Below are 23,339 nucleotides of genomic sequence, written 5' to 3' on the forward strand. Positions count from 1 at the left end.
TAGCATGACAAAGTATGCTTCAAAATCAATAATTGAAATACACCTAATGTGGCTACAGACAACGCATGTGACTCCGCAATAATATCTATAGTCTCATCGTAATATGATTGCCAAACTATACTTATGTGAATTGTGTTAACTCAGCGCTTTAGCAATGTTCACCGCTGACTCAGCCAAATGTCTACTAAGATTAAATGCAGTAGTTGAGCAACCTAGAAGGTATTTCATCAAGCATATGCATATTACAAATTTCATCATAATATTAGTATATCTATCTAGCCTATGTATGATGCATATGTCTGTGAGGAGAAGTGTGTTGACCTTGCTCCAAGCATTAAATAAGCGCTGCGGATTTGTGGATTTAGTATGTAACACCACAAGGTAGTAATCCAGTTTAGTGCAGATTGAGAGACCCCATGTGGCAGGAATCTAGATTTAGTGCAACGAGATCGAGCGGCAAAGAGTCTGTGATTTGTCAACCATCCGCTGGCCTGACCGGGCACCTGAGAGCTGCCATTTGTCACCCAATCCACTCGGATGAGAGGCTACCATTTAATTATGTATTGATCTGATGGTTAAATATGCCATCAGAATTCACCTTGTCATTGAAGTTCACCGACCAACCCAACTATAATTCAAGACAACGCTCATCACAAGCGTCAAATTGAAGAGCGAGTGTAAACTTTCGCACTACGTATCGACACCAGTAATTTAACCACGAGCCCTGCTTCAAAATCAAGAGGATCGATAGGATCAATTGAACAAAGTAGCCTTTAGGATTTGTTGGGTTGTTGACAATAAGTTTTGGTAACTCCCGCATCGGCCTTATAGTCCTTACAGCCCCACCGAATGAAGATCATTCATCATCAAGGTTGCGCGAGTGCTTCTTTGCTTTGCTCAACTAAATCTATTGATCCCCAAAATATTACATTGACACGTACATACAAGAATCACAAATTCTCACAAAACCAGACTACAAGGGGGCGTCTTATTCTGCATGTCTGCAACCAATTCAATACTTCTGACTTCTACAATTTTCGAACCAAATGTTTTTAAGTTAAAATGATTTAAATGGTCAATAAATCGGTCGTTAAGAGTTTGGCTATGCACAGAAGTCACTTATCCTTTTCCCACCGCACTTAGATTCTTTTGCTGATTGCTTACCCTATTGAAATACCAACTGTCCTTTACATAGCTTACAATCTAGCTTACCATCCATGAGTCGAAATATTGAAGAACAACATTTAACCAACATAGCCTCGTCCATGAATCATGGAAAAATAAATCAATTCATGATTACGGATGACGCACCAATGAGGACGCATGCGTGTTAGAATTGCGTACACGGGAGGGATTGATAGAGTTGTTGTGTACAGGGGAACTGTAAATTTAAAATAGCTATACACAGAAAATTGTTGGAGTGCAGATCAGAATATTTTATCAATTCCTTAACATGGTGATTAGAATTGTTTACTAGAGTAATTAACTGGAACTTTAGTGGTAAGCCAAAAAAAATGCTTACCTTTGCTTTCCGTAGAGCATAACGGGGTCTACGAGCTTGCTTACTTATTTTTGGAGTGGTCTACTGTTTATAGCCCTTTAAACCACTACAAAACTTGGTTTCGGCACTCTTAAACCACTACAAAACTCGATTTCGACACTATTAGCAAGGTAATTCATTCAATACCAAGTTGATTTATTTTATTAATCTATTTAATAATACACTTGCTTTTCATATTACATATCACCTAGCTTTCCTCAGCTTAGGTGTAGAATAGTTTAATCCATAAAGGAGGGTATCAAACCTAGCTTTCCTTAGCTTAGGTTTACAACATTTAACACACAAGGAGGATATCACACCTAGTTTTAACTTAGCTTAGGTTTACAATAATATAATACACAAGGGAGGGGTTTTACAGGCTAACTGGTGTATTTGACAGAACAAAATAAGAATATCATAAGCAGAAGGACAACCTATCTTGTTTTGATCAATCAACAAATCAACCAGGCAAAACCCTAACTAGTTTCTTCAAAGAGACCTAATTCTCAAAAAATATTAACAAAGCACTCAAATGAGTTTAGAAGAGACATAACACAGTCTAAACAAAGATAATGACACTTCCAGAAAAATAAAATCAGGTATGGGTTGAAGCAAAAGCCAAATTTTAAAAAATTCTCAAGGCCTGTGCAGGTTAACAGTATAAAATAGAGCGCATGCACCTGGTTGCTAAGGATAAACTGGCGCGAAAATGTGCTCTATTAGCGAACGAAAACAACGCAGGTGTAATAAACCCAAGAAAAAATAAAAATTAAAAGAATCAACCACACAGATTAGAAAGGTCATTAATTCATAAAGACTCGGGTTGAGATAGATCAAAAGAATCAGAAAGCAAAACTAAGGAAAAAGAGGAGAATAGTGACGTTCCCCAGCGGAGTCACAAATTTGTTACACCGGACAAATCTCTCTTGTGGACAAGAGTGATCTCCCTAGATCCTTGAGGGAAACTAGAAACAAGCAAGACAATTGAACCGACTCTTTCCCTATGTTGGGCTTGTTTGAATTATAAGAATTAAGGCTAATGCATGAGCCTCTTACCTATTTCACGAAATGCTCGATGAAGATCCCTTGTTGTGATTTGATGCAACTCCTCAATGCTTGATAAGACCTGCAAACATTGACCATAAAAGGATCAAAAGCACATGTGATATAATAATCCAAACAAAACTTCACCTAATGATCAAGGAAATTAGGAATTGAATTTGCCTTAATAAACATTATAAACAATTATAAACCATTCATCACTCCAATAAGACAAATCAATGGGAGAAAGTGTTCATTTGTATTAATCAAAAATAAAGAGGAGCCTTACAACCTTCACCTTGATGCCGTGAGGTCCCTCCCAAATGCCTTCAATCTCCTCCTTAGATGACAAGATTTCCAATCTCAAACTAACAACATAAGTTTATCTTCTCTGAGTTCTGACCTCCTCAATCCCTCTACCCTCTAGTCATTTTATAGGCTAAGAGGAAGAAGTTTCAGATCCAAAAGAAGAGGATGAGACTCCTTAATTGAGGGATTAGGTTTCCATGAGAAAATGGATTAAGATGCATCATTTGAGGGTTATAGTTCGAATAGTCATCACCTGGAAGCTTTTAGTTGGGAAATATTCGACCAACTATGTTTCTAGAATGTACTTTTTATTTTTACTTTCTTGAATTCACCTGTGCGGGTTTATAGTGATAGACAAAGCGCAACTCTGTGTTGTTCTCAGAGTTAATTCCAGCGAATGCGTAGGAAAATCTAGAAAAATTAGTGCAGGTGAAACTTAACAAGGTGTGACAACTATTTTCCCCAAATTTCTCATCTACTTCAAGATATTTTGGGTTGTTTAACTTTTAAGGGAGTTCATTCAAACATGTTCACGGATGGTAAAAAGACCCATAAACTGATCAAATGTGATGGCGACAAATTGACATGTAACAGTTATATGATATATATTCATTTATATTTAAAATAATTATATAATTTATGTAACTATTCACAATTATATATATGAAATTTGTAAAAGCTTTGAGGGCTAGCTGAGGGAACTCCCCATTGTTAAAGCACCTTTACTATTGGAGAGTTTATCAACCAACTTGATAAGTGACTGAGTACTTAATAATGCAATTGATCTTTACTATATTAAAAATACTTTTTGAAAAGTATCATAAAAGAGATCACCTTCATTTGTAATAACAACTTTCTATATGATTACTAATTATATAATTCCATTTATTTTGATGATAAAAATATTTTAGAAATATTACTTTTTTAAATTAGATTTTATATATATAGTAATAATTAATTATGAAAATTTTAACTTTTAATATTATTTTAAATAATTAATTTTTAAGAAACTATTTTTTGATATTAATATAACAATTGATTAATTATAAAATTAAAACATAATTGTATATAAAATTTAAAATGAAAAAATATTAACCTTTAATTACTTAATTAATTAGAAAAATGAAAAATATATTTATATACTTAAACTTTTCTTTTAAATAAATACATATAAATTTAACCAAATGCAAATGCTAAGTTTAAGGAAAAAGGTCAAATGAAAAAGTTAATATGAGTACCTTAGAAATTAAAATAAAATAAATTTGATAATTGAAATGGTAACTTTTATATATACTCAACAATCCAAATGTATCTTAAAAATTAAAATCCTTTGACAACTTTATAAAGATATTTGGCTTCAATAGTGTGTGTTGGTGTATTATTCAAATAAAATAAATTACACCACCATGCATATTATTAATAAAAAATATATAAAGAAATAGATACATTATATGATCTTTTGTGTTGAGTAATTTCGCCTTGAAAACATTGAAAATTTTAGCAGTATTTTTGAAATCTGGGTTATCGCGGTAAAGTTTTAGGATTTTGGGTGCCCCAAGGGTTTTTGATGGTGCTTAATCCATTTCCACCATAAAAAAATAATTCAAACACTGCTAAAATTGGATTTTTTGAAAAAATTTCACCAAATTCCAACAAAAATTTTCACCAAGCAAAATTGTGGCTTCTATAGACAACACCTATTTTGGTTAGATTTCTTACCTTACATGGTGGGTTGGAGAGTCATTTTTATGTCAATTAATTATAGATTTTGAAATATTTGAAAATTTAATGAATATGAAAGAAATTAATGGTTTGATTTTGCTTATATTTTGTTAAATTTCAAATTTTTTTAAAATTTTGTAATTAAATTATATTAATTGCACCATAATTTGATAAACAACTCTTTGATTTTATTCATTTTGATCAAATTTCAAAATTTAAAATTAAATTAAATAAAAAAAGAATGGAATGACAATTTGACGGAGATATTCTATCGCCTAAATGGTGCATTTTTTTTTAATGTGTGGCAGTGTGGAGAGCACATATATATAAATTTGAAAATTAAATTAAATTGAAAAGAAAAAGAAAAAGAATGTAATGACAATTTCGTGGAGATATTCCATCGCTCAAATGGTGCAATTACTTTTTTAATGTATGGCTGTGTTGAGCACACATATATCATGGGTTGTTGGAGAGAATTTTTGGAAACTGTGATTTTAACATTCAGCTCAGGCTCAGATATTCTATTATTCAAATGGCATATATTTTGTATATGTGGTTGTATCTCAAGGACATATAGATAATGTGTTGCTCCAAAATGAGCGTGATGAAAAACTTGCTCCAATTTGAAGTGATAGGTTTTTGCTTTAACTTGAAAATGACATTGAACTCATAGACCTTGGGGGTGAAAAGTACGCTTAAGGGAAAATCACTCGGCGAAGAGGTCAAGAAGCAATTAGCTGATTTCTTAAGGCTACCATGTACGGTTGATGCATTAAATGTACCACGGGCGCCGTGCCCTGCACCTTTTAAACACATTGGCCTAACGTTTTCAACCCATGATAGTTAGAAGAATATTTACAAAAGCATGAGACACCAGTGATATTAAAGCCAGAGAAAGATTCCAAGGCACAAACATGCTAGGAACATGATCATTGTACTAAAAGTATTTCTCGTGGGCTTTACGCGAAAAAAAGCATCCACTGTGTATATAAAGTAGTGTCTAGTCACCTAACTATGAGCCTGGCTAGTATCGTGGGATTCTGGTAATATATCCACTATGTAAATAAAAGTTTAAGTGAACAATTTCTACATATCCACTTTATATGCTTTTAGGACGATTCTCTGATACTCAAAGCACTTCTCCAACTACTGTTAAGAATTGACCCACATCTCAGAGCATCTACGGAAAATCATTTTATCAAAATCAGTAAGTCCTGAAAGATGCCCTCAGTTTCCCCAACTTTCTATAAATAGCGAAGGATGAGAGTCAACTAGGACATGAGAGTTTTGAGAGATCAGAGGTCTAAAAGTCTAGAGTCAAAAGTTTGAGAAGCCTGTGCATCAGGTCCCTCTTGAAGTGAAACAAATTGAATTGTGACCATTTGTGATAGAGTCAAAAGTTTGAGAACCCTACGCATCAGGACCCTCTTGAAATGAAACAAATTGAATTGCGACCATTCTTAATGGGATGGGACAACACAAGAGTACCAGATCTTGAAATGCGTGCATGCTTTGATCATTAATATTTTGAACACATATTATTGCGAGATTTTTTTGAAATTTTAATTTTTTAAAATAATTTTTTATTTATAACAAATAAATTTTAAAAACCATAAAATTAATCATAAGATGTTCAAACAATTATAAAATTGGAATATGTTTTTTATAAAAGGAAAAAAATTATTTTTATAGTTAACAAATATTTAGTTTAATATTTAAATATTTGATAATTATAATAAAACTTTAGAAAAATCATAACAACTATTTATTCATTCATAAGGAACTAATTAAAAGTCAAAGATTAGTTTAACAATATATTATGCAGACCTCTAAACACAATAAAGGAAAGAGCTATCTTTCAACACTTAATATCAAGATCCTTTGCTACAAAAACTCTTAAAATATAAACACAACCTACGCACGAGGCTAACAGATCATAAAAACACTTGAACAACATCACCTCATTTTCACCACCCTAGTTAATAACCATGAAATTGAAAAAATAACGTGACTCCTAACCATTTACTCTGCTAAAGAGAAAAGGGTATTTGGGCTCTAGGGTTTTTGGTTGGTCTTAGGGTTTGTGTCAACATTAGGGTTTGGGCGAGTGGATAGGCTATTCAGGGCTCCCGACTAATAGTCGGGTGTTAGGGACTTTGGGGGAAGACAGGAGGAAGCAGGAGGGGGAGTTGCAGCTGAAGAGATGAGTCACAGGAAGTTCGAGCATCCCAGGCATGGCTCTCTGGGATTTCTCCCTCGCAAGAGGGCACGTAGACATAGGGGCAAAGGTGCAGAAAAATATTTCACAATTCTCTCTGTCTCTCTGTTTTTCCAACGAGAACAGCAGAAACTAATCTTGTTATTCTGTATGTGTCTGTGTGCGTTGTGATAAATGCAGTGAAGTCATTTCCTAGGGATGATCCATCGAAGCCCTGCAAGCTGACGGCCTTTTTGGGCTACAAGGCCGGCATGACCCACATCGTCAGAGAGGTCGAGAAGCCCGGATCCAGTGAGCCCATCTCTTTATTTCTTTAGATCCCCTTGCCTTATCGATTCCTTCCTCATGTTTGTTTTTTTTTTGGGTTAGTTAGCTAATTAATCGATACGCTTTTCTATTTGTAGAGCTTCACAAGAAGGAAACATGCGAGGCTGTGACGTTAATCGAGACCCCGCCAATGGTGATCGTGGGCGTTGTCGCTTATATCAAGACACCCAGAGGGCTTCGGACCCTTAACACAGTGTGGGCTCAGCACCTCAGCGAGGAGGTGCGGAGGCGGTTTTACAAAAACTGGTACAGGGCCAAGAAGAAGGCTTTCACTAAATACGCCAAGAAGTATGATTCCGAGGATGGTAAGAAGGAGATCCAGGCGGAGCTCGAGAAAATGAAGAAGTATGCAACCGTCATTAGGGTTCTTGCTCACACCCAGGTATGCAAGCGTTCTATCCGGATAATTGATTTTTTGTTTTTGACTAGGAAAACGGAAACAGAATACCACCCCGAGGTGATGAAGCTACATAGATTGCTATGTAGGGGACCTGCAGATGTGCCATTTTGTTTTATAAAAGACAACAAACCCAGGGTCCAGCCCCAGATTGGAAAACATCAAATTCATTCTAGACCCCGCCTAAGCACAGATATATAGATTGTTTGATTTTATTAAACTTTGCATTCGACCGGGACACATGAGATAAAAAAAGGTTCATCTTTTATGTGACCTTTTCATGTTCTTAAAGCAAAAATATTAAATGAACACTGATACTGGTGCAATGTAGGGAACCAAATCTCTGATCCGGTATTCATTTGGGTTGGGTGTATCGTTGTCTCTACATTCAACAGTCTGCCCCTTGATTACATCGGTTTCTCCACCAACTTTGTTTTACCTATGACTAGATCCCCCTGCAGTATTCATGGTCTTTGATATGCAAGTTTGATATCTCCATGATATGTGATTATGCTGCATAACAGAGGAGAAAATGCCACGCGATTTCCACGTCCCCTGTCCCGCATATCTAGCGCTTCCTCCCCTTTCTTCTCATCTTACTGTTTCACATCTTAACACGGGAGAACTGGTTCTCTGTGCTATTATGTGCTTTACATGCCAAGCAATTTTACACTTCCCGCAGTGTTTCTTTTTGATTTGTTGTCTGTTGAAGCTGTATATGTAGTATTGCTATTTTTTTTTGATGTGCTTACTACCATCTTTTATCGCTTTTTCTGTGTGGTGGCTTTGCTGGCCATTCAATCAGGCATCTGATTGGATTCTCTTCTCACATGCTGTAATCTGACTAGGTTGAAAAGTTTCTAAGCCTCTTGTCCAGTTTTCATGAACTAGTAACTACATGCTTGCTAAGGAGATGAGGAGCGTAGAATTCCTTCCGATAATGACTTTGAAGGCTTCTATTGTCATTGCTTCACATTTTCGGGCCATGTTCCCATTGTCATTGTTTCATTTGTTGCTGTCAGTGCACATTTGCTTTCAGTTGAATTGTTTTCCCCACACCTAGGTATTTGAGGAAGATTTTCCTTAGTTCTTGTCCTTTCATGGCAATCACTGATAACTTATCCCTCTGTTAATCTGGATTTAATTAGATTCTCCTGCAAAGTTTGCATTCAACCAACCTGACTATGGTGGGTTCAAGGGATCAAATTGTTTGGGACTTTCTCTTGGATCTGGCATTGATATAGATTCTCCTCAACTTGGATCTGCCTCATTGAGTAAACCTGATTTCTGTATATTGATCTGACGCGGCACAATATTTGTTTCTAACCCTACCTGTTCCTATCACAGCTCTTTTGAATTGAATCCATACTAGCTCTGGTATTGAATCCACTAGACATACTAGTTATGGTGTTAATACTCTGTTTAAATATAAATCAGATGACGAACTTTGCTTGAACTGGAGTAAAACAAATACATACATAGCCTAGTGTTAAACCTCCCATATGAGACTCAGAAACCAAGCAACTAACATGCTGGAGAAACTCTGGTTTGGCTCATTGCTCTGATAGCAGACTGTCCTCTAGGCTTGATTTACAGCCCAGTTTTTCTTCAGAATTTTTTCCTACCATGTGGATTTGCCCCATTTCTTGAATAACTGCTTGGAATATTTAACCTTTATGGTGATCTGGTTGGACCACGAGTTCTATAATTTCTATATCTGGGTGGAAAATTCACATTTCAGGAGCAGTTGGCCACAACTTTTTGCTTCTCCTGGATATCCACTGTACCTTGGTGGGATAATCCTTCATCTGAACCTCAATGGTTCCTCTGTGAGAATCTTTACATAGATTGATGGTGACAAGAATAAAACCACTTTTGGCCATATCTATGGATTTGATACTTTATTTGAGATCCTGAATTTTGCCGCCTATTTTTTTTGGTAGGTAAGCCATATATCCTTTGTTGCAGTTGTTATTGCACTGGTTTCTGGGATAGAGGGATGTGCCCGCAGGATGCCTAGGGCGTGTACCCAATTTTTTTAATGGATTGTGGGTTGGGGACAGCAATAACACACACACACACATACCAATAAATATAAAAAAAATCTGGAACTTAGTGTAAAGTTTAAACATTCATAGATGCTTGTAAACAAGGTAGCCTAGACTCTACACCTAGTATTGTGTGCAAGTCCTTAGATTTAACTAGTTGTGAAAAAGCTCAAGCATTTAAGAAAAGGCCGAGTGACATCCCATTATTGGCATTTGGACATGAGAAAAATGCAGTTTAGCTTTAGGAAACTCCAAGTGTAACTATTTTCTATTTGTAACAAGGTCTGTAAAGAGGCTATGAGATGAACACTTCTCTCTATACCAGTTTTTCTGATTCAAATTTCTTGTTTATGATGATTATGTAATAAGGCATTCCCTGCTGGATAGGTTCTGTAGAATAAGAGCAATAGACCTTGGAGATGTTGCATTGTTTGGTTTGTTTACATGGAGACTTTGCTTGCTGTAATATTGTAACTGAAAAGACAATACTTAAATCACCACAAGCTCAAGTGAGAGTCCATGTCTTTAGCTGCATTGTGTACGGATTCATATTGAGATATCGTATACCATATAATACAAAAGAAAATGGATGCAAGAAATGATCATATTGCCTAATCTTCAATGAACATTGTCAAAACTGAATGTATATACCTGGCACATCCCTGAAATCTTCCAGCAAGTCTCCACATCCCCTGTGAAGTACTTGGCAGCCTGGGAACGTTTTTTAGGTGAGTCTCTGAAACACTGGAATTGGGTAGATATGAGGTTTTTATCCTTGTCTGTCACAGTAAAAAGACATTTCCTTCCTTGTTCTGACATAGGCTGCCCTTTCGTTCCTTTTGTAGAATTCTCCTCCAAGACAGGATAACATTAATCCTTTCTCCATCAAATTTTAATGGGTCAAATGAATTTTTTTTTGCAGGATAGGTTGGATCAGATGGGTTTTGAGTCTCCTCTTTATATGCATTGATGTTGATCCATTACATATTTTCCATTACTGGACATGTACTGTTCTAGCCTTCACAATCTTTAATAGGAGGGTGCCTGTCAAGCGCTTATCCCTTATTTTACCTTCCAGAAAATGGAGCCATATATTGATTTGATGTTGTATGCAGTACTGTTTCAGATAATTGACACTTAGGGTAGATCTTTGAAGCGCTAGATTCCTCTAAGGATTTTGATCTTAATATTTTGGCCTATAAAGTGTCGAGTTCAATGGTCATTCTCCATGACAGTTTGGTCATCAGGGCTTTGCTGACCATGTCTAATCTTCTAACTCCCCATCCAACTTGCCATGCAGCAATCTATGTTATCAGAAGAAGTTGAACTGGTTAGTCTGGTAGTTTCCAGGCTTTAACTGCTCTGTCTGGTGGCATGGAACCTGAAAGGGCTGGCTCGCTATGGAACTGGCTGGCTTGGTATCCAACTGGCCATTTTTCACCAAACTGCCCAATTCTGTAAAATGCGACTAAGGACACTTGAAATGCAATTTAAAAAAACAATAATTTCTGAGCGGGGCAGCCTATTATTCAACCCTAGGGCCCTGCTAATGCTATGTAATTAATGGTAATGTTAAATTCTTAAAGTAAAATTTTAACATCACCATTAAATTTAAATTGTTTCAATATGTTTGAGAGTGGTTCCAAGCTCATTGGATTTCATATGGAGAAAGTAAAACACGGGTGGGACTACTGCAAATCGATTCCAAACACCAAACTCCAGAGGCCAGAGTTGATGATGGGACTTGCTTTCATATTGCTTGTGTCCTCCTACACTACGGGGGAATGGGTGATGCCTTCAGAGATTTGAACACGGGTGGGACTACTGCAAATAGATTCCAAACACCAAAACTCCAGAGGCCGGAATTGGTGATGAGACTTGATTTCATATTGCTTGTATCCCAATCAAAATCCGGCAGACTTGACAGTTTTCAGTATATCAGGGATTGGGGGTGGGTTGCAACGTTTCCATTGGATTCTTTCATGTATGAGGGTTTGGATTCTTGGTGTACTTTGATGTTGGCGTTGATTGTTGAACTCCTCTGTCACCGTAGTAAAAATGTACTTATCTCTCAGTTTCAATTTGGCATTTTAAGCATTTTCTATCTTATTTTAATCCGTAGAGAGTGATATTGATGATGGGGATCCCAATATAGGCAATGATTTTGATAAAATGTAGGTATTGATGATGAGGATTCCAATGTAGGCAATGATTTTGATGAAATTTAGGTATTTTTTTGGCATGCGTTTTTCTGGACTTTAGATGCCATCTAGGGCTTCTTTGTTAATGTATTTTGGGTTCAGAGATGGAGCACATTTGGTGCATATTTTGGTTTTATGCACCCTTGCTATATATATATATCAGAAACTTGCATATTTGTGTATAATGGTTCGATTCATATGGATGCAGATGAATATGTGTGTGTGTGTGTGTTTTTCAAAATTTTCATATTTATAGAGATTTTGGTTGACTTTTTTCTTTTTCTTTAGCTGGTCCCAGTTTGATTCTAGGTTTAGGGTTGACTGTTCTGGTTCTGATAACATTGGCAACAATTGCCTTTTCCTTCTGTAGTTTGCCCCATTCCATAGGAATGCCTTGGATGAGATTTCATTTTCTGTTATTACCTTTTATGACCTTCCTTGGTGGCAGCAAAACTGAAATATGATAGAGGGTGTGGCCATCACTACTGATTGAATGAAAGCTAGCTTGCTTGTAAGAGATAATTTCTTGTTCTTTCATGTGTGCAGTTTCTTTTTTGTTTGTTTGTCAACAATTGACTGCCAGTTGTTGTACCATGAGCAGAGGCTGAAAGTGAGAATCTTAGATATATAGTGGAAAATCTGCCTTTTTGAAACCCCTAGGTGTTTTGCTGTTGTTTTCTGAATTTTGGACATCCACCTATGAATAATACCTTTAATTTGATTTTGCTTATTTCCGTACCTGAAACGTTTTAATATCTGGTAGTATCCTTTTCAAGGTACTGGCTTTGCTGATATTCATCTCCCCCCATTACCAGAGTGCCATCTATAAACCATGAGTGGATGATTGAGGCAATATTCGAGGACACTTTGAGGTCTTTGATCTCTCCTTTCAGCTTTTCCCATTTTATTGCTCCCCGAGCGTGCCCACGATTATGATGAAGAAAAGAACTGCAAGAGGGCACCCATTCCTTGAAGAAGCTGGATGGACCCATTAATTAGCGTAACAAAGAATGCACAGTAGAAACATGCTGAAACCCATTCCACCCACGGGCTTCTTATATTGACTAAGTGTACTTGCTATTTTCCTTTTTGGACCAAAATCAGATTGCGTCTGTGATCTACCTGCCACAAACTCTGCCTGTTTTTTGGATATACGGAACATCATCCTCAGCCTGGAAGCTTTAATATAATATTGTTGGATGTGTTTCATAGTGAATTAGGCCTGAAACTGCAAAAATAAACTGCCTGCTCTTCACTGGGGATATGGGTGAGGAAGGTTGAGCTGAAGGCTTCGAACATTCTCTTTGATATCATGGACTCTTCAGCCCCACCTTGTAATTCAGATTTGATAGTATCTTCACATAAAGTCAGATTTGATAGTATCTTCACATCTTCTGACAGAAGCCCTTTTTGCTATGCCTTTTTAGGACCAAAATCAGATTGCTTCTATGATCTGTCTACCTGTCACAAATTCTACCTGTTCTGTGGATATAATGAACACCATCCTCAGCCTGGAAACTTTGATATAATCTTGTAGGACGTGTTGCATACTAAATTAGGCCTGAAACTGCCAAAACAAACTGCCTGCTCTTCACTGGGGATATGGGTGAGGAAGGTTGAGCTGAAGGATTCGAACATTCTCTTTGATATCGTGGGCTCTTCAGCCCCACCTAGTAATTCAGAAAAAATCAGATTTGATAGTATCTTCTCGTCTTCTGATAGAAGCCCTATTTTCTATTGCCTTTTTGGACCAAAATCAGATTGTGTCTATGATCTGTCTACCTGCCACAAACTCTGCCTAGTGTGGATATAAGGAACACTATTGTCAGCCTGGTTGTATAGTGAAATTAGTCTGAAACTGCGAAAATAAACTGTGTGATCTTCACTGGGGATATGGGCGAGGAAGGTTGAGCTAAAGGCTTCGAACATTCTCTTTGATAATGTGGACTCTTCAGCCTCACCTAGTAATTCAGATAAAGTCAGATTTGATAGTATCTTCACATCTTCTGATAGAATCCCTGGTGAAACAGGCCTATGGGTTTTGCCCTTCTTCACCGAGGAAACTGCTTCGCGTAGTTATTCAGTGACTGGGGTCAGCTCTTGTTTGTATTTTCTGATATTATTTTGGGGTGCATTCTAATAAGGTTTTTGCATTATTCTGATATCTGTCCTCCTTATCTGTCAGCAAATTCGTTAAATAAAGCTCTGCCTATATACATTTCTTTCGTTGTTCCTGTTATCTTTCTTTATTTTAAAATCTTGTATTGAGACTTCTTATCAGGTATGATCCATGGGAGGTTTTTGAATCCCTGCTCTTCACTGGGGATATGGGCGGGGAAGGTTGAGCTGAAGGCTTCGAACATTCTCTTTGATATCTTGGGCTCTTCAGCCCCAACTAGTAATTCAGATAAAGTCAGATTTTAAAGTATCTTCATGTCTTCTGATAGAAGCCCTTTTTGCTATTGCCTTTTTGGACCAAAATCAGATTGTGTCTATGATCTGTCTACCTGCCACGATCTCTGCCTGTTCCGTGGATACAAGGAACACCATCTTCAGCCTGTTTGCATAGTGAATTAGGTCTGAAATTGCCAAAATAAACTGTGTTGCTATTCACTGGGGATATGGGTGAGGAAGTGTTAATTTTAGATAACAATGGTATGTTCTATGCTTTAGCACAATTTTTACTTCAATGTTCCTTATCAGCCCAATGACAATTTCCAATTATTTCAAGTAGCAATCACATTAACTTAAAACACATTGAAAGTAAATACAGATAGAACGTAAAAACATTTGCAGAAGACGAGCCAAGACGAGAACACAAGATTTGGCGGATTCCAGGGAAAATCCTGATGTGGGGGAAAACCCTTCGATCAAATCTTCTTATTTTTCTTCAATAGTTCAGCAGAGAGAGAGAGAGAATACAAATATCAAATTTACTTGTTTAAAACAGTCTTGCCAAAATCATCAGTCAACAACAGTCAACAGCACGCCTAACTAGAAAGTCAATGCTGGTCAAAGCAACACCAAAATGTCCTCCAAGCAACTTGGTCAACAACAGTCCAATTTGGCCTTCCAAGAGAGTCAAAGTCAGCCCAAAACAGTTAGGTCAAACCCAGTCAAACGCTGCTGTAATTTCTGTGGGTCTGAAACTGCCAAAATAAACTGCGTTGCTCTTCACTGGGATATGGGTGAGGAAGTGTTAATTTTAGATAACAACGGTATGTTCTATATGCTTTAGCACAATTTTTACTTCAATGTTCCTTATCAGCCCAATGACAATTTCCAATTATTTCAAGTAGCAACCCATTAACTTAAAACACATTGATAGTAAATACAGATAGAACGTAAAAGCATTTGCAGAAGATGAGCCAAGACAAGAGGACACACGATTTGGTGGATTCCAGGGAAAAACCGTGATGTGGGGGAAAACCCTTTGATCAAATTTTCTTATTTTTCTTCAATAGTTCAGAGAGAGAGAGAGAGTACAAATATCAAATTTACGTGCTCAAAACAGTCTTGTCAAAATCAGCAGTCAACAACGGTCAACAGCAGCCCTAACCAGAAAGTCAATGCTGGTCAAAGCAGCACCAAAATGTCCTCCAAGCAACTCGGTCAACAACAGTCCAATTTGGCCTTCCAAGAGAGTCAAAGTCAGCCCAAAACAGTTAGGTCAAACCCAGTCAAACACTGCTGTAATTTCTATGGTCAAATCAGAAGTCAATGCTGAAGTCAACCCTGGTCAAACTGTCTCAATCACCTTGATTTCTGTTCCAAGAAATGCGGCCTCCAATCGAAATTCTGCCTTCAAAACACAGTCAAAATTTGGTCAAAACAGCAAGGGTCAATTCTGCCCTGTAATCCTGAAATTTTAGGCTAGCAAACAGTCCAGAAAATCGGCCTCTTGTCACAATTGCGAAGAAGAGAGAGACTGTCCTTGAGCTGTAAGAACCAATCAAGAGAGGAGAGTGATGATGTGATGTGTTGTGTTGAGTGATGTCCAAATGAGGAGAGAGGTCACTCCTATGTATAGAATTCGTTGGGGGTGAGGAGACACATCCATTGGGCTTCATGATCCTACATTTGACTGAGGTCGACCTTGTCTTGACAATTTGTACATGAGAGAGAATAAATTCAAAATTTCACTTCTGCTTGTCAGAATGAGATGATCTTTATATCAAATTTGGACCTTCTGAAAAGAGGAATCCAGTGCAATAATCATCTCCGTCATATGAGTTGTCCTAAGGTGGAATTTGGCCCTAGACGCCAATTTTAACAGAAAGGTTGAGCTGAAGGCTTTGGACATTCTCTTTGGTATCGCGGACTCTTCAGCCCCACCTAGTAATTCACATAAAGTCAGATTTGATAGTATCTTCACATCTTCTGATAGAAGCCCTTGTGAAACAGGCCTAGGGGTTTTGCCCTTCTTCACCGAGGAAACTTCTTTGTGTAGTTCTTCAGTGACTGGGATCAGCTCTTGTTTGTATTTTCTGATATTATTTTGGGATGCATTCTAATAAGGTTTTTGCATTATTCTGATATCTGTCCACCTTATCTATCAGCAAATTCTTTAAATAAATTTCTGCCTATATACATTTCTTTTGTTGTTCCTGTTATCTTTGTTTATTTTTAAAATGTTGTAGTGAGACTTCTTATCAGGTATGATCCATGGGGGGTGTTTGAATCACTGCTCTTCACTGGGGATATGGGTGAGGAAGGGTGAGCTGAAGGCTTTGAACATTCTCTTTGATGTCGTGGGCTTTTCAGCCCCACCTAGTAATTCAGATAAAGTCAGATTTGATAGTATCTTCACGTCTTATGATAGAAGCCCTTTTAGCTATTGCCTTTTTGGACCAAAATCAGATTGTGTCTATGATCTGCATACCTGCCACAAACTCTGCCTGTTCTATGAATATAAGGAACACCATCCTGGTTGCATAGTGAATTAGGTCTGAAACTGCCAAAATAAACTGCATGCTCTTCACTGGGGATATGGGTGAGGAAGGTTGAGCTGAAGGCTTCAAACATTCTCTTTGATATTGTGGACTCTTCAGCTCCACCTAGTGATTCAGATAAAGTCAGATTTGACAGTATCTTCACATCTTCTGATAGAAGCCCTGGTGAAACAGGCCTAGTGGTTTTGCCCTTCACTGAGGAAACTGCTTCGTGTAGTTCTTCAGTGACTGGGGTCAGGTCTTGTTTGTATTTTCTGATATTATTTTTGGATGCATTCTAATATGGTTTTTGCATTATTCTGATATCTGTCCTCCTTTTCTGTCAGCAAATTCTTTAAATAAACCACTGCCTATATACATTTCTTTCGTTGTTCCTGTTATCTTTGTTTATTTTTAAAATATTTTACTGAGACTTTTTATCAGGTATGATCCATGGGAGGTTTTTGAATCCTTGTGTCTCTGAGCCATTGATTACTTGATTTCTGTTTTCAGAATAATTTCTCTTACTTTGTATGCTAGGTCCAAATTGGGTTAGACCTGATTATTTTTCAATGAAGTCCCCTGATCTTCTCACATGGCCTATTCTGTCTGCAGTGTTTCATTTTCACCCTTCATTTTTTTCTTTTCTCGGAATACATTACGAAAAAACTTTACTTCAGTTGCAATTAAACATTTTGCAGTTTCTTATGGTTTTATATTTTGGATCTGCAGTGGGTGTATTCTCCTCTCATAAATCTTTACCAGGCATTCCAATCTGGTTGTTAATATCACATGAACTCAAATTTGAAAGGGGATTGTCAGGGCCCTGGTTTTCCCCTTTACAGTGTCCGTGCTGAGTTGCCAGTGATCCATGAGGGAACTTTTCAGGATAGAATACAGTCATGTTTCAAGTTCTTTGGCTGCCCAATTTTTGCTGATCAGAATTCAGGAATGTGTCTAATCTTCCCATTACTATACCCCCTTTCTCTTCTTCTCTTGTTCCAAGTAAATCTTTGATTTATTGGTTCAATGCTTGTTAGATGGTTGTTCACAAAATCTCTTGTTTGTATTTTCTGATATTATTTTTGGATGCATTATAATATGGTTTTTGCATTATTCTGATATCTGTCCTCCTTTTCTGTCAGCAAATTCTTTAAATAAACCACTGCCTATATACATTTCTTTCGTTGTTCCTGTTATCTTTGTTTATTTTAAAAATATTTTACCGAGACTTTTTATCAGGTATGATCCATGGGAGGTTTTTGAATCCATGTGTCTCTGAGCTATTGATTACTTGATTTCTGTTTTCAGAATAATTTCTCTTACTTTGTATGCTAGGTCCAGATTGGGTTAGACCTGATTATTTTTCAATGAAGTCCCCTGATCTTCTCACATGGCCTATTCTGTCTGCAGTGTTTCATTTTCACCCTTCATTTTTTTCTTTTCTCGGAATACATTACAAAAAAACTTTACTTCAGTTGCAATTAAATGTTTTACAGTTTCTTATGGTTTTATATTTTGGATCTGCAGTGGGTGTATTCTCCTCTCATAAACCTTTACCAGGCATTCCAATCTGGTTGTTAATATCACATGAACTCAAATTTGAAAGGGGATTGTCAGGGCCCTGGTTTTCCCCTTTACAGTGTCCATGCTGAGTTGCCAGTGATCCATGAGGGAACTTTTCAGGATAGAATACAGTCATGTTTCAAGTTCTTTGGCTGCCCAATTTTTCCTGATCAGAATTCAGGAATGTGTCTAATCCTCCCATTACTATACCCCCTTTCTCTTCTTCTCTTGTTCCAAGTAAATCTTTGATTTATTGGCTCAATGCTTGTTAGATGGTTGTTCACAAAATCTCTGGCAGTGAACTTAACATTTGTACTTCCTTTCTTTTCATGGGCTCAAGATAGCAGGTTGAGATCACTCCTCAGGCTCCATGGCAGATCTTTGCAATTTTTTTTTTTGTTTTGTCAATTTGATTCTCCCGAGTGCTGTTTCAGGATGCAGGATTCAAAATGGATAATTTTGGGTCATACACATTTGTGATCATCAGTATTTGATTCCTTTCTTTGGAGAAGATGTTAGCTTGTGATTACTTCAATGATAACTGATGAGGGTTACTCAAGATGGATAACTGGCCTTCCAACTTGACCTGTTGAATTGCCTTTGCTTGCTTTTAGATTATATCTTTCACCTCCTCCATCTTCCATATTCTGGGGATTTGTTTTTGATTTTTGAGTGAACATCACAGTAGGGATTGTAAGCTTAATTTTCCTTTTTAGACTTATTTACTTGCATGGCGTGATTGTGGGTGTTTAGTTTCTTGCCCTGCAAACTGAATCTGTTGCTTTAGCCTTTGCTTACATCCGGATTCTTTCACCTCTATCCTCTGTGGAGTCATTTTTCATTCTCGAATGAACATCATATCAGGGATTGTAAGCCTAATGTTCGTTTTGATTATTTTCATGGTCCCGGCTCATTATTTCCTTTTATCAATTGCTGCCATTTTAGATTGATTCAATGAAGTCAAACTGCAGTAAGTGCGAAAAACTGTATACATGGAATAAGTGCACAGTGTGCTTGTGTGGTTATCATGGCCTTGACTTCTTATAAATTGTTTCCTTCTATTCATTGTAGCCATTTCAGACTGATTTGAGAGATACAAACTACAATAAATGCAAAAAATCCTATACACGAAATACTGTCTGAATGTTTCAGTAGTTCTCAGTAAGAATCAAAATGAACTGGAAATCAAACTTTGAATGGTTAAAGAATTTGCTTTGTAGTATGCCAATTTCTGTGATTGTTCTACTTCTGGGAAAATCTTATGCTATCTTACAAATATGACCTATCATTTGTATCAGTCTTTTAAAAAATGGAGTTAAGTGATTCAGACAATGTTTTTCATGTCTATGAAGATATTTTAGTCTATTGATCTCCAGGCTACCCAATTTCACATTTTCAGATTAAGAAGATGAAAGGATTGAAACAGAAGAAGGCACACCTGATGGAAATACAAGTTAATGGGGGAACAATTGCCCAGAAAGTAGATTATGCGTATAACTTCTTTGAGAAACAAGTTCCTATTGATGCTCTTTTCAAAAAGATGAAATGATTGATGTTATTGGTGTCACAAAGGGTAAGGGTTATGAAGGTGTGGTAACCAGGTGGGGTGTTACAAGACTGCCCCGAAAAACTCACAGGGGTTTGCGTAAGGTAGCTTGTATTGGTGCTTGGCATCCAGCTAGGGTTTCCTTTACTGTTGCCAGGGCTGGTCAGAATGGTTACCATCATCGTACTGAGATGAATAAGAAGATCTACAAGATTGGCAAGTCAGATCAGGAATCCCACAAAGCAATGACTGAATTCGATAGGACTGAGAAGGATATAACACCAATGGGTGGTTTCCCTCATTATGGTGTGGTAAAAGATGATTACATTATGATCAGAGGATGTTGTATGGGCACCAAGAAGCGGGTGGTTACTTTGCGGCAGTCATTGCTGAAACAGACTTCTCGTACCGCTTTGGAGGAAATCAAGTTGAAGTTCATTGACACATCCTCTAAGTTTGGACATGGGCGATTCCAGACAACCCAGGAAAAGGCCAAGATTTTTGGTAAATTGAAGGCTTAGGTAATTAATACTAGTTGTGGATGTTTCATCCATGCCTGCATATAGACTTTTTGCAGGTGAGGTTAACTTCAAGGATTAATTTTGAATATTGATTTGCAATCCTCTGTTATGTATTGGATTTTTCAGATAATTTTATTGAGCACTGATTTTTGGGAGGCAACTTTCAGTATTCATTATTGGGAGCACATAACTATAGCTGTTTTTTAAGTGTTAGAGTAGCTGCATAAAAACAGCCATTTATTTAATTGCTAGGTTAAAAGAGACAATGTTGTCTGCCTTCTTGAAAATGGATTACTGTGTTCTGTGCTCATTATGATGTCTTCTTTTGTTGTGTTGGAAGGCAAATATCCATTTTCATGACTTTCTTCTCTCAAGATTGACTGACTGATGGTGAAGTGGTTGCTATGAATATGAAGATTTTTGTATGCCACTTCTATATGAATTATTTAATTGTTATTAGTTCACTTTTTTGATATTGAAGCCATGATATACTGATATGGTCATTTGTTTTTGCTTTAAAAGGTATTAGTGCTAGATCTTAGCTTTGGGTAGCGTACATGATGAGTGCTAAAGATTGCTAGAGGGGATTTCTATTTTGATATCGATTGCTAGTGCTTGTTAGGTGGCTGCTGTGATATTGCAAGTTGGTTGGCTGCTGTGATATTGCAAGTTGGTGCTTCTTGTGCTCATAGCACTTACTGTATATATGTGAAAATTGTTGATATTTTCGTGCTTTTTAAATTAGGACCACGATAATGCACATGTATTCTATACAGCATGCTGCCTGCCCTAAGAGAATACCAATTGGCACAAAAGAATTTACATTATTTTCCGGTCTAATACCTCTGTACGATAATATCAGTGAAAGTGATTCAAATGGCTTGTTTCAATGAATGATCTTTCATCTCGAATCATACGAGTATTAGTAGGTGAGAAATCCTTAGCCTTAAATAGAAGTAGCTTGCTATATTAATATTATTTGCTAGTGTTTGTTAGATGACTGCTGTGATATTGACAGTTGCTCATTGTGTGCTGGCTCTTAATGATGGCTCTTACCGTATATGTGAAAGTTGATATTTTGGTGTTCTTTAATCTAAGTCCACGACAGCAGATGTGCAAGCTGTAGAGCCCTGCTGTTTGCCCTAGGAAAATACCAATTGGCATAAAATAATTTATATTATTTTCCAGTGTGATAATCCTGTACAACGATACCCGGGTTATTTAAAGTGAGTGTTTCGACGAGTGATCTTTTATTTCTAAATATATTATCATTAGTACTGTAGAAATTTAAGCTTAAGTGTGAGTAGTAGCTTGGTTGCAAACTGTATTTTCTGTGAAAAGTAAACCGTGGAAATGTATTGGTGGTGAAAATACGTGATCCAACTATCTTTTATCCTGCACAAGGTCATTCTGCGTGTTCTGAAGTTTGATCATATTTACAGAACACCCAAATTCTGTATTGGGTATCTGAAGAAGATGAAGATAGTTACCTGTCCTACAAATACATAAAATGGACGTATGACATGGCTACATATAAACTGCAAAGCAACTCCAGATGTAGAGACAAATATTCAATTTAATCCTTATTAAATATAGGTTATTGACAAGGTAGTCCTTGGACTGATTGTACCTGCACAAGAATCTGTTAATACTATGCGAAAGCCATAAACAGTACGAGATAATAAACAAGAGTACAGTCGAGAATAAACCTTTTGATTGGAATGTGTTTTCGACATAATCATGGGCATACCGTATTCTTGACTGTACTTTTGACATGCTTGTCTAATTCTGATTATGATATTATGAAATCTTTGATTGAGAGGATTTAGAAAGCCTTATACAGAATAGAATTACACCATCGAGACTTAATTGCTGTAAATATTTACTCTAAAGGATTTAGGACTAACCAGTTTTGAATGAGACTGGAGTCATTTTGATACTGAAATTAAAGTGACATGGATCAGGAAAAAGTATAGTTGAGGACAGCCAAACCATAACAATTTATCAGTTCATAGAACTATTAATGTATTTTTACAACTATTACACGGCCATCGTTAATTTTATAGCATCATTACAATGGACAAAACTATATGCATATCTCCATTCATATAGTGATCAACAAAACTAAAATTGTTGAAGCACCACATTTTGACTTTTTTCCGTAACACATTTCAAAATACATGAGAGAGTCATGCAGCGTTGTTATCTGAATCATTCCCAAATCATGCGTTGAATTTAATAAAATGCAGTGGTTGATGACTGGACCATCCCCGCTTATATACGTGCATGTGCTTATCAGGGTCATGTATTAGAAAGAAACGTACATAATCTCTCTGCTAAGATCTGCAGGGCATTTGTTAGTTCCATAAAATTAAAGCATCCCTTCGGACTTACCAATGTTCAATTTCCCAATTTACCGAGGGTTTTTATTGTTTTAACAGAGCTAATACTAACAACAATCATAAATAATTACCATTAAAGGAGCTATGTGCTTCTCCTACGGGGCTAACTACATACTCTAGATTATGATAGTGGAAAATTTTCCATTATTATTTGTTATACCGTTTTTTTAAGCATGGCTCCACTATATCCATTGATCATGTATTTTTGGAACAATGGATCTATAATGTGTTGATTCATATTTTGATGTTGATATAAATGTTTTGGTCCTTCATAGATCAAAACTTAACAAAACCTATGTCACTTGTGGGAATTGAACTTGGGTGGGAAGAATAATAATGATTTCTCCCAGTGATTGAGATAAACCCAATCGACAATGCATATTTATATTTTAAAAATAGGTACTTCGTTGTCTCATCATCTTCCCCACTTGGCATGTAGATCAATGTCCCATGCCTATTTCTTCTGTTGATTGTATCACTACTTGTAATGATATTCTTTAGTCACAAAGAGATTCTAGTTTTAATGGGAACCTTATTTCTTTAGAGTTTTTTCTGCAATCACTCCATAAG

At 36.7% G+C, this 23,339-nt stretch overlaps 1 protein-coding gene across 1 annotated transcript; it reads left to right on the forward strand.

The window, feature by feature from the left end:
• The first annotated feature begins 6,633 nt into the window (after positions 1–6,633).
• LOC149166683 (large ribosomal subunit protein uL3-like) lies at positions 6,634–20,840 on the forward strand. The gene is given in 5 exon segments (XM_089432741.1): positions 6,634–6,900; positions 7,011–7,121; positions 7,235–7,539; positions 19,700–19,826; positions 19,829–20,840. Coding segments are annotated over 5 exon segments (1,167 nt in total). The 5' UTR covers positions 6,634–6,815; the 3' UTR covers positions 20,368–20,840.
• Positions 20,841–23,339: the final 2,499 nt, after the last annotated feature.

Source organism: Pinus tabuliformis, chromosome 5_1 (genome assembly GCF_031772625.1).
Source record: "Pinus tabuliformis cultivar Carrire ecotype Pingquan chromosome 5_1, CPIR1, whole genome shotgun sequence".
In the NCBI taxonomy this organism is placed as follows: domain Eukaryota; kingdom Viridiplantae; phylum Streptophyta; class Pinopsida; order Pinales; family Pinaceae; genus Pinus; species Pinus tabuliformis.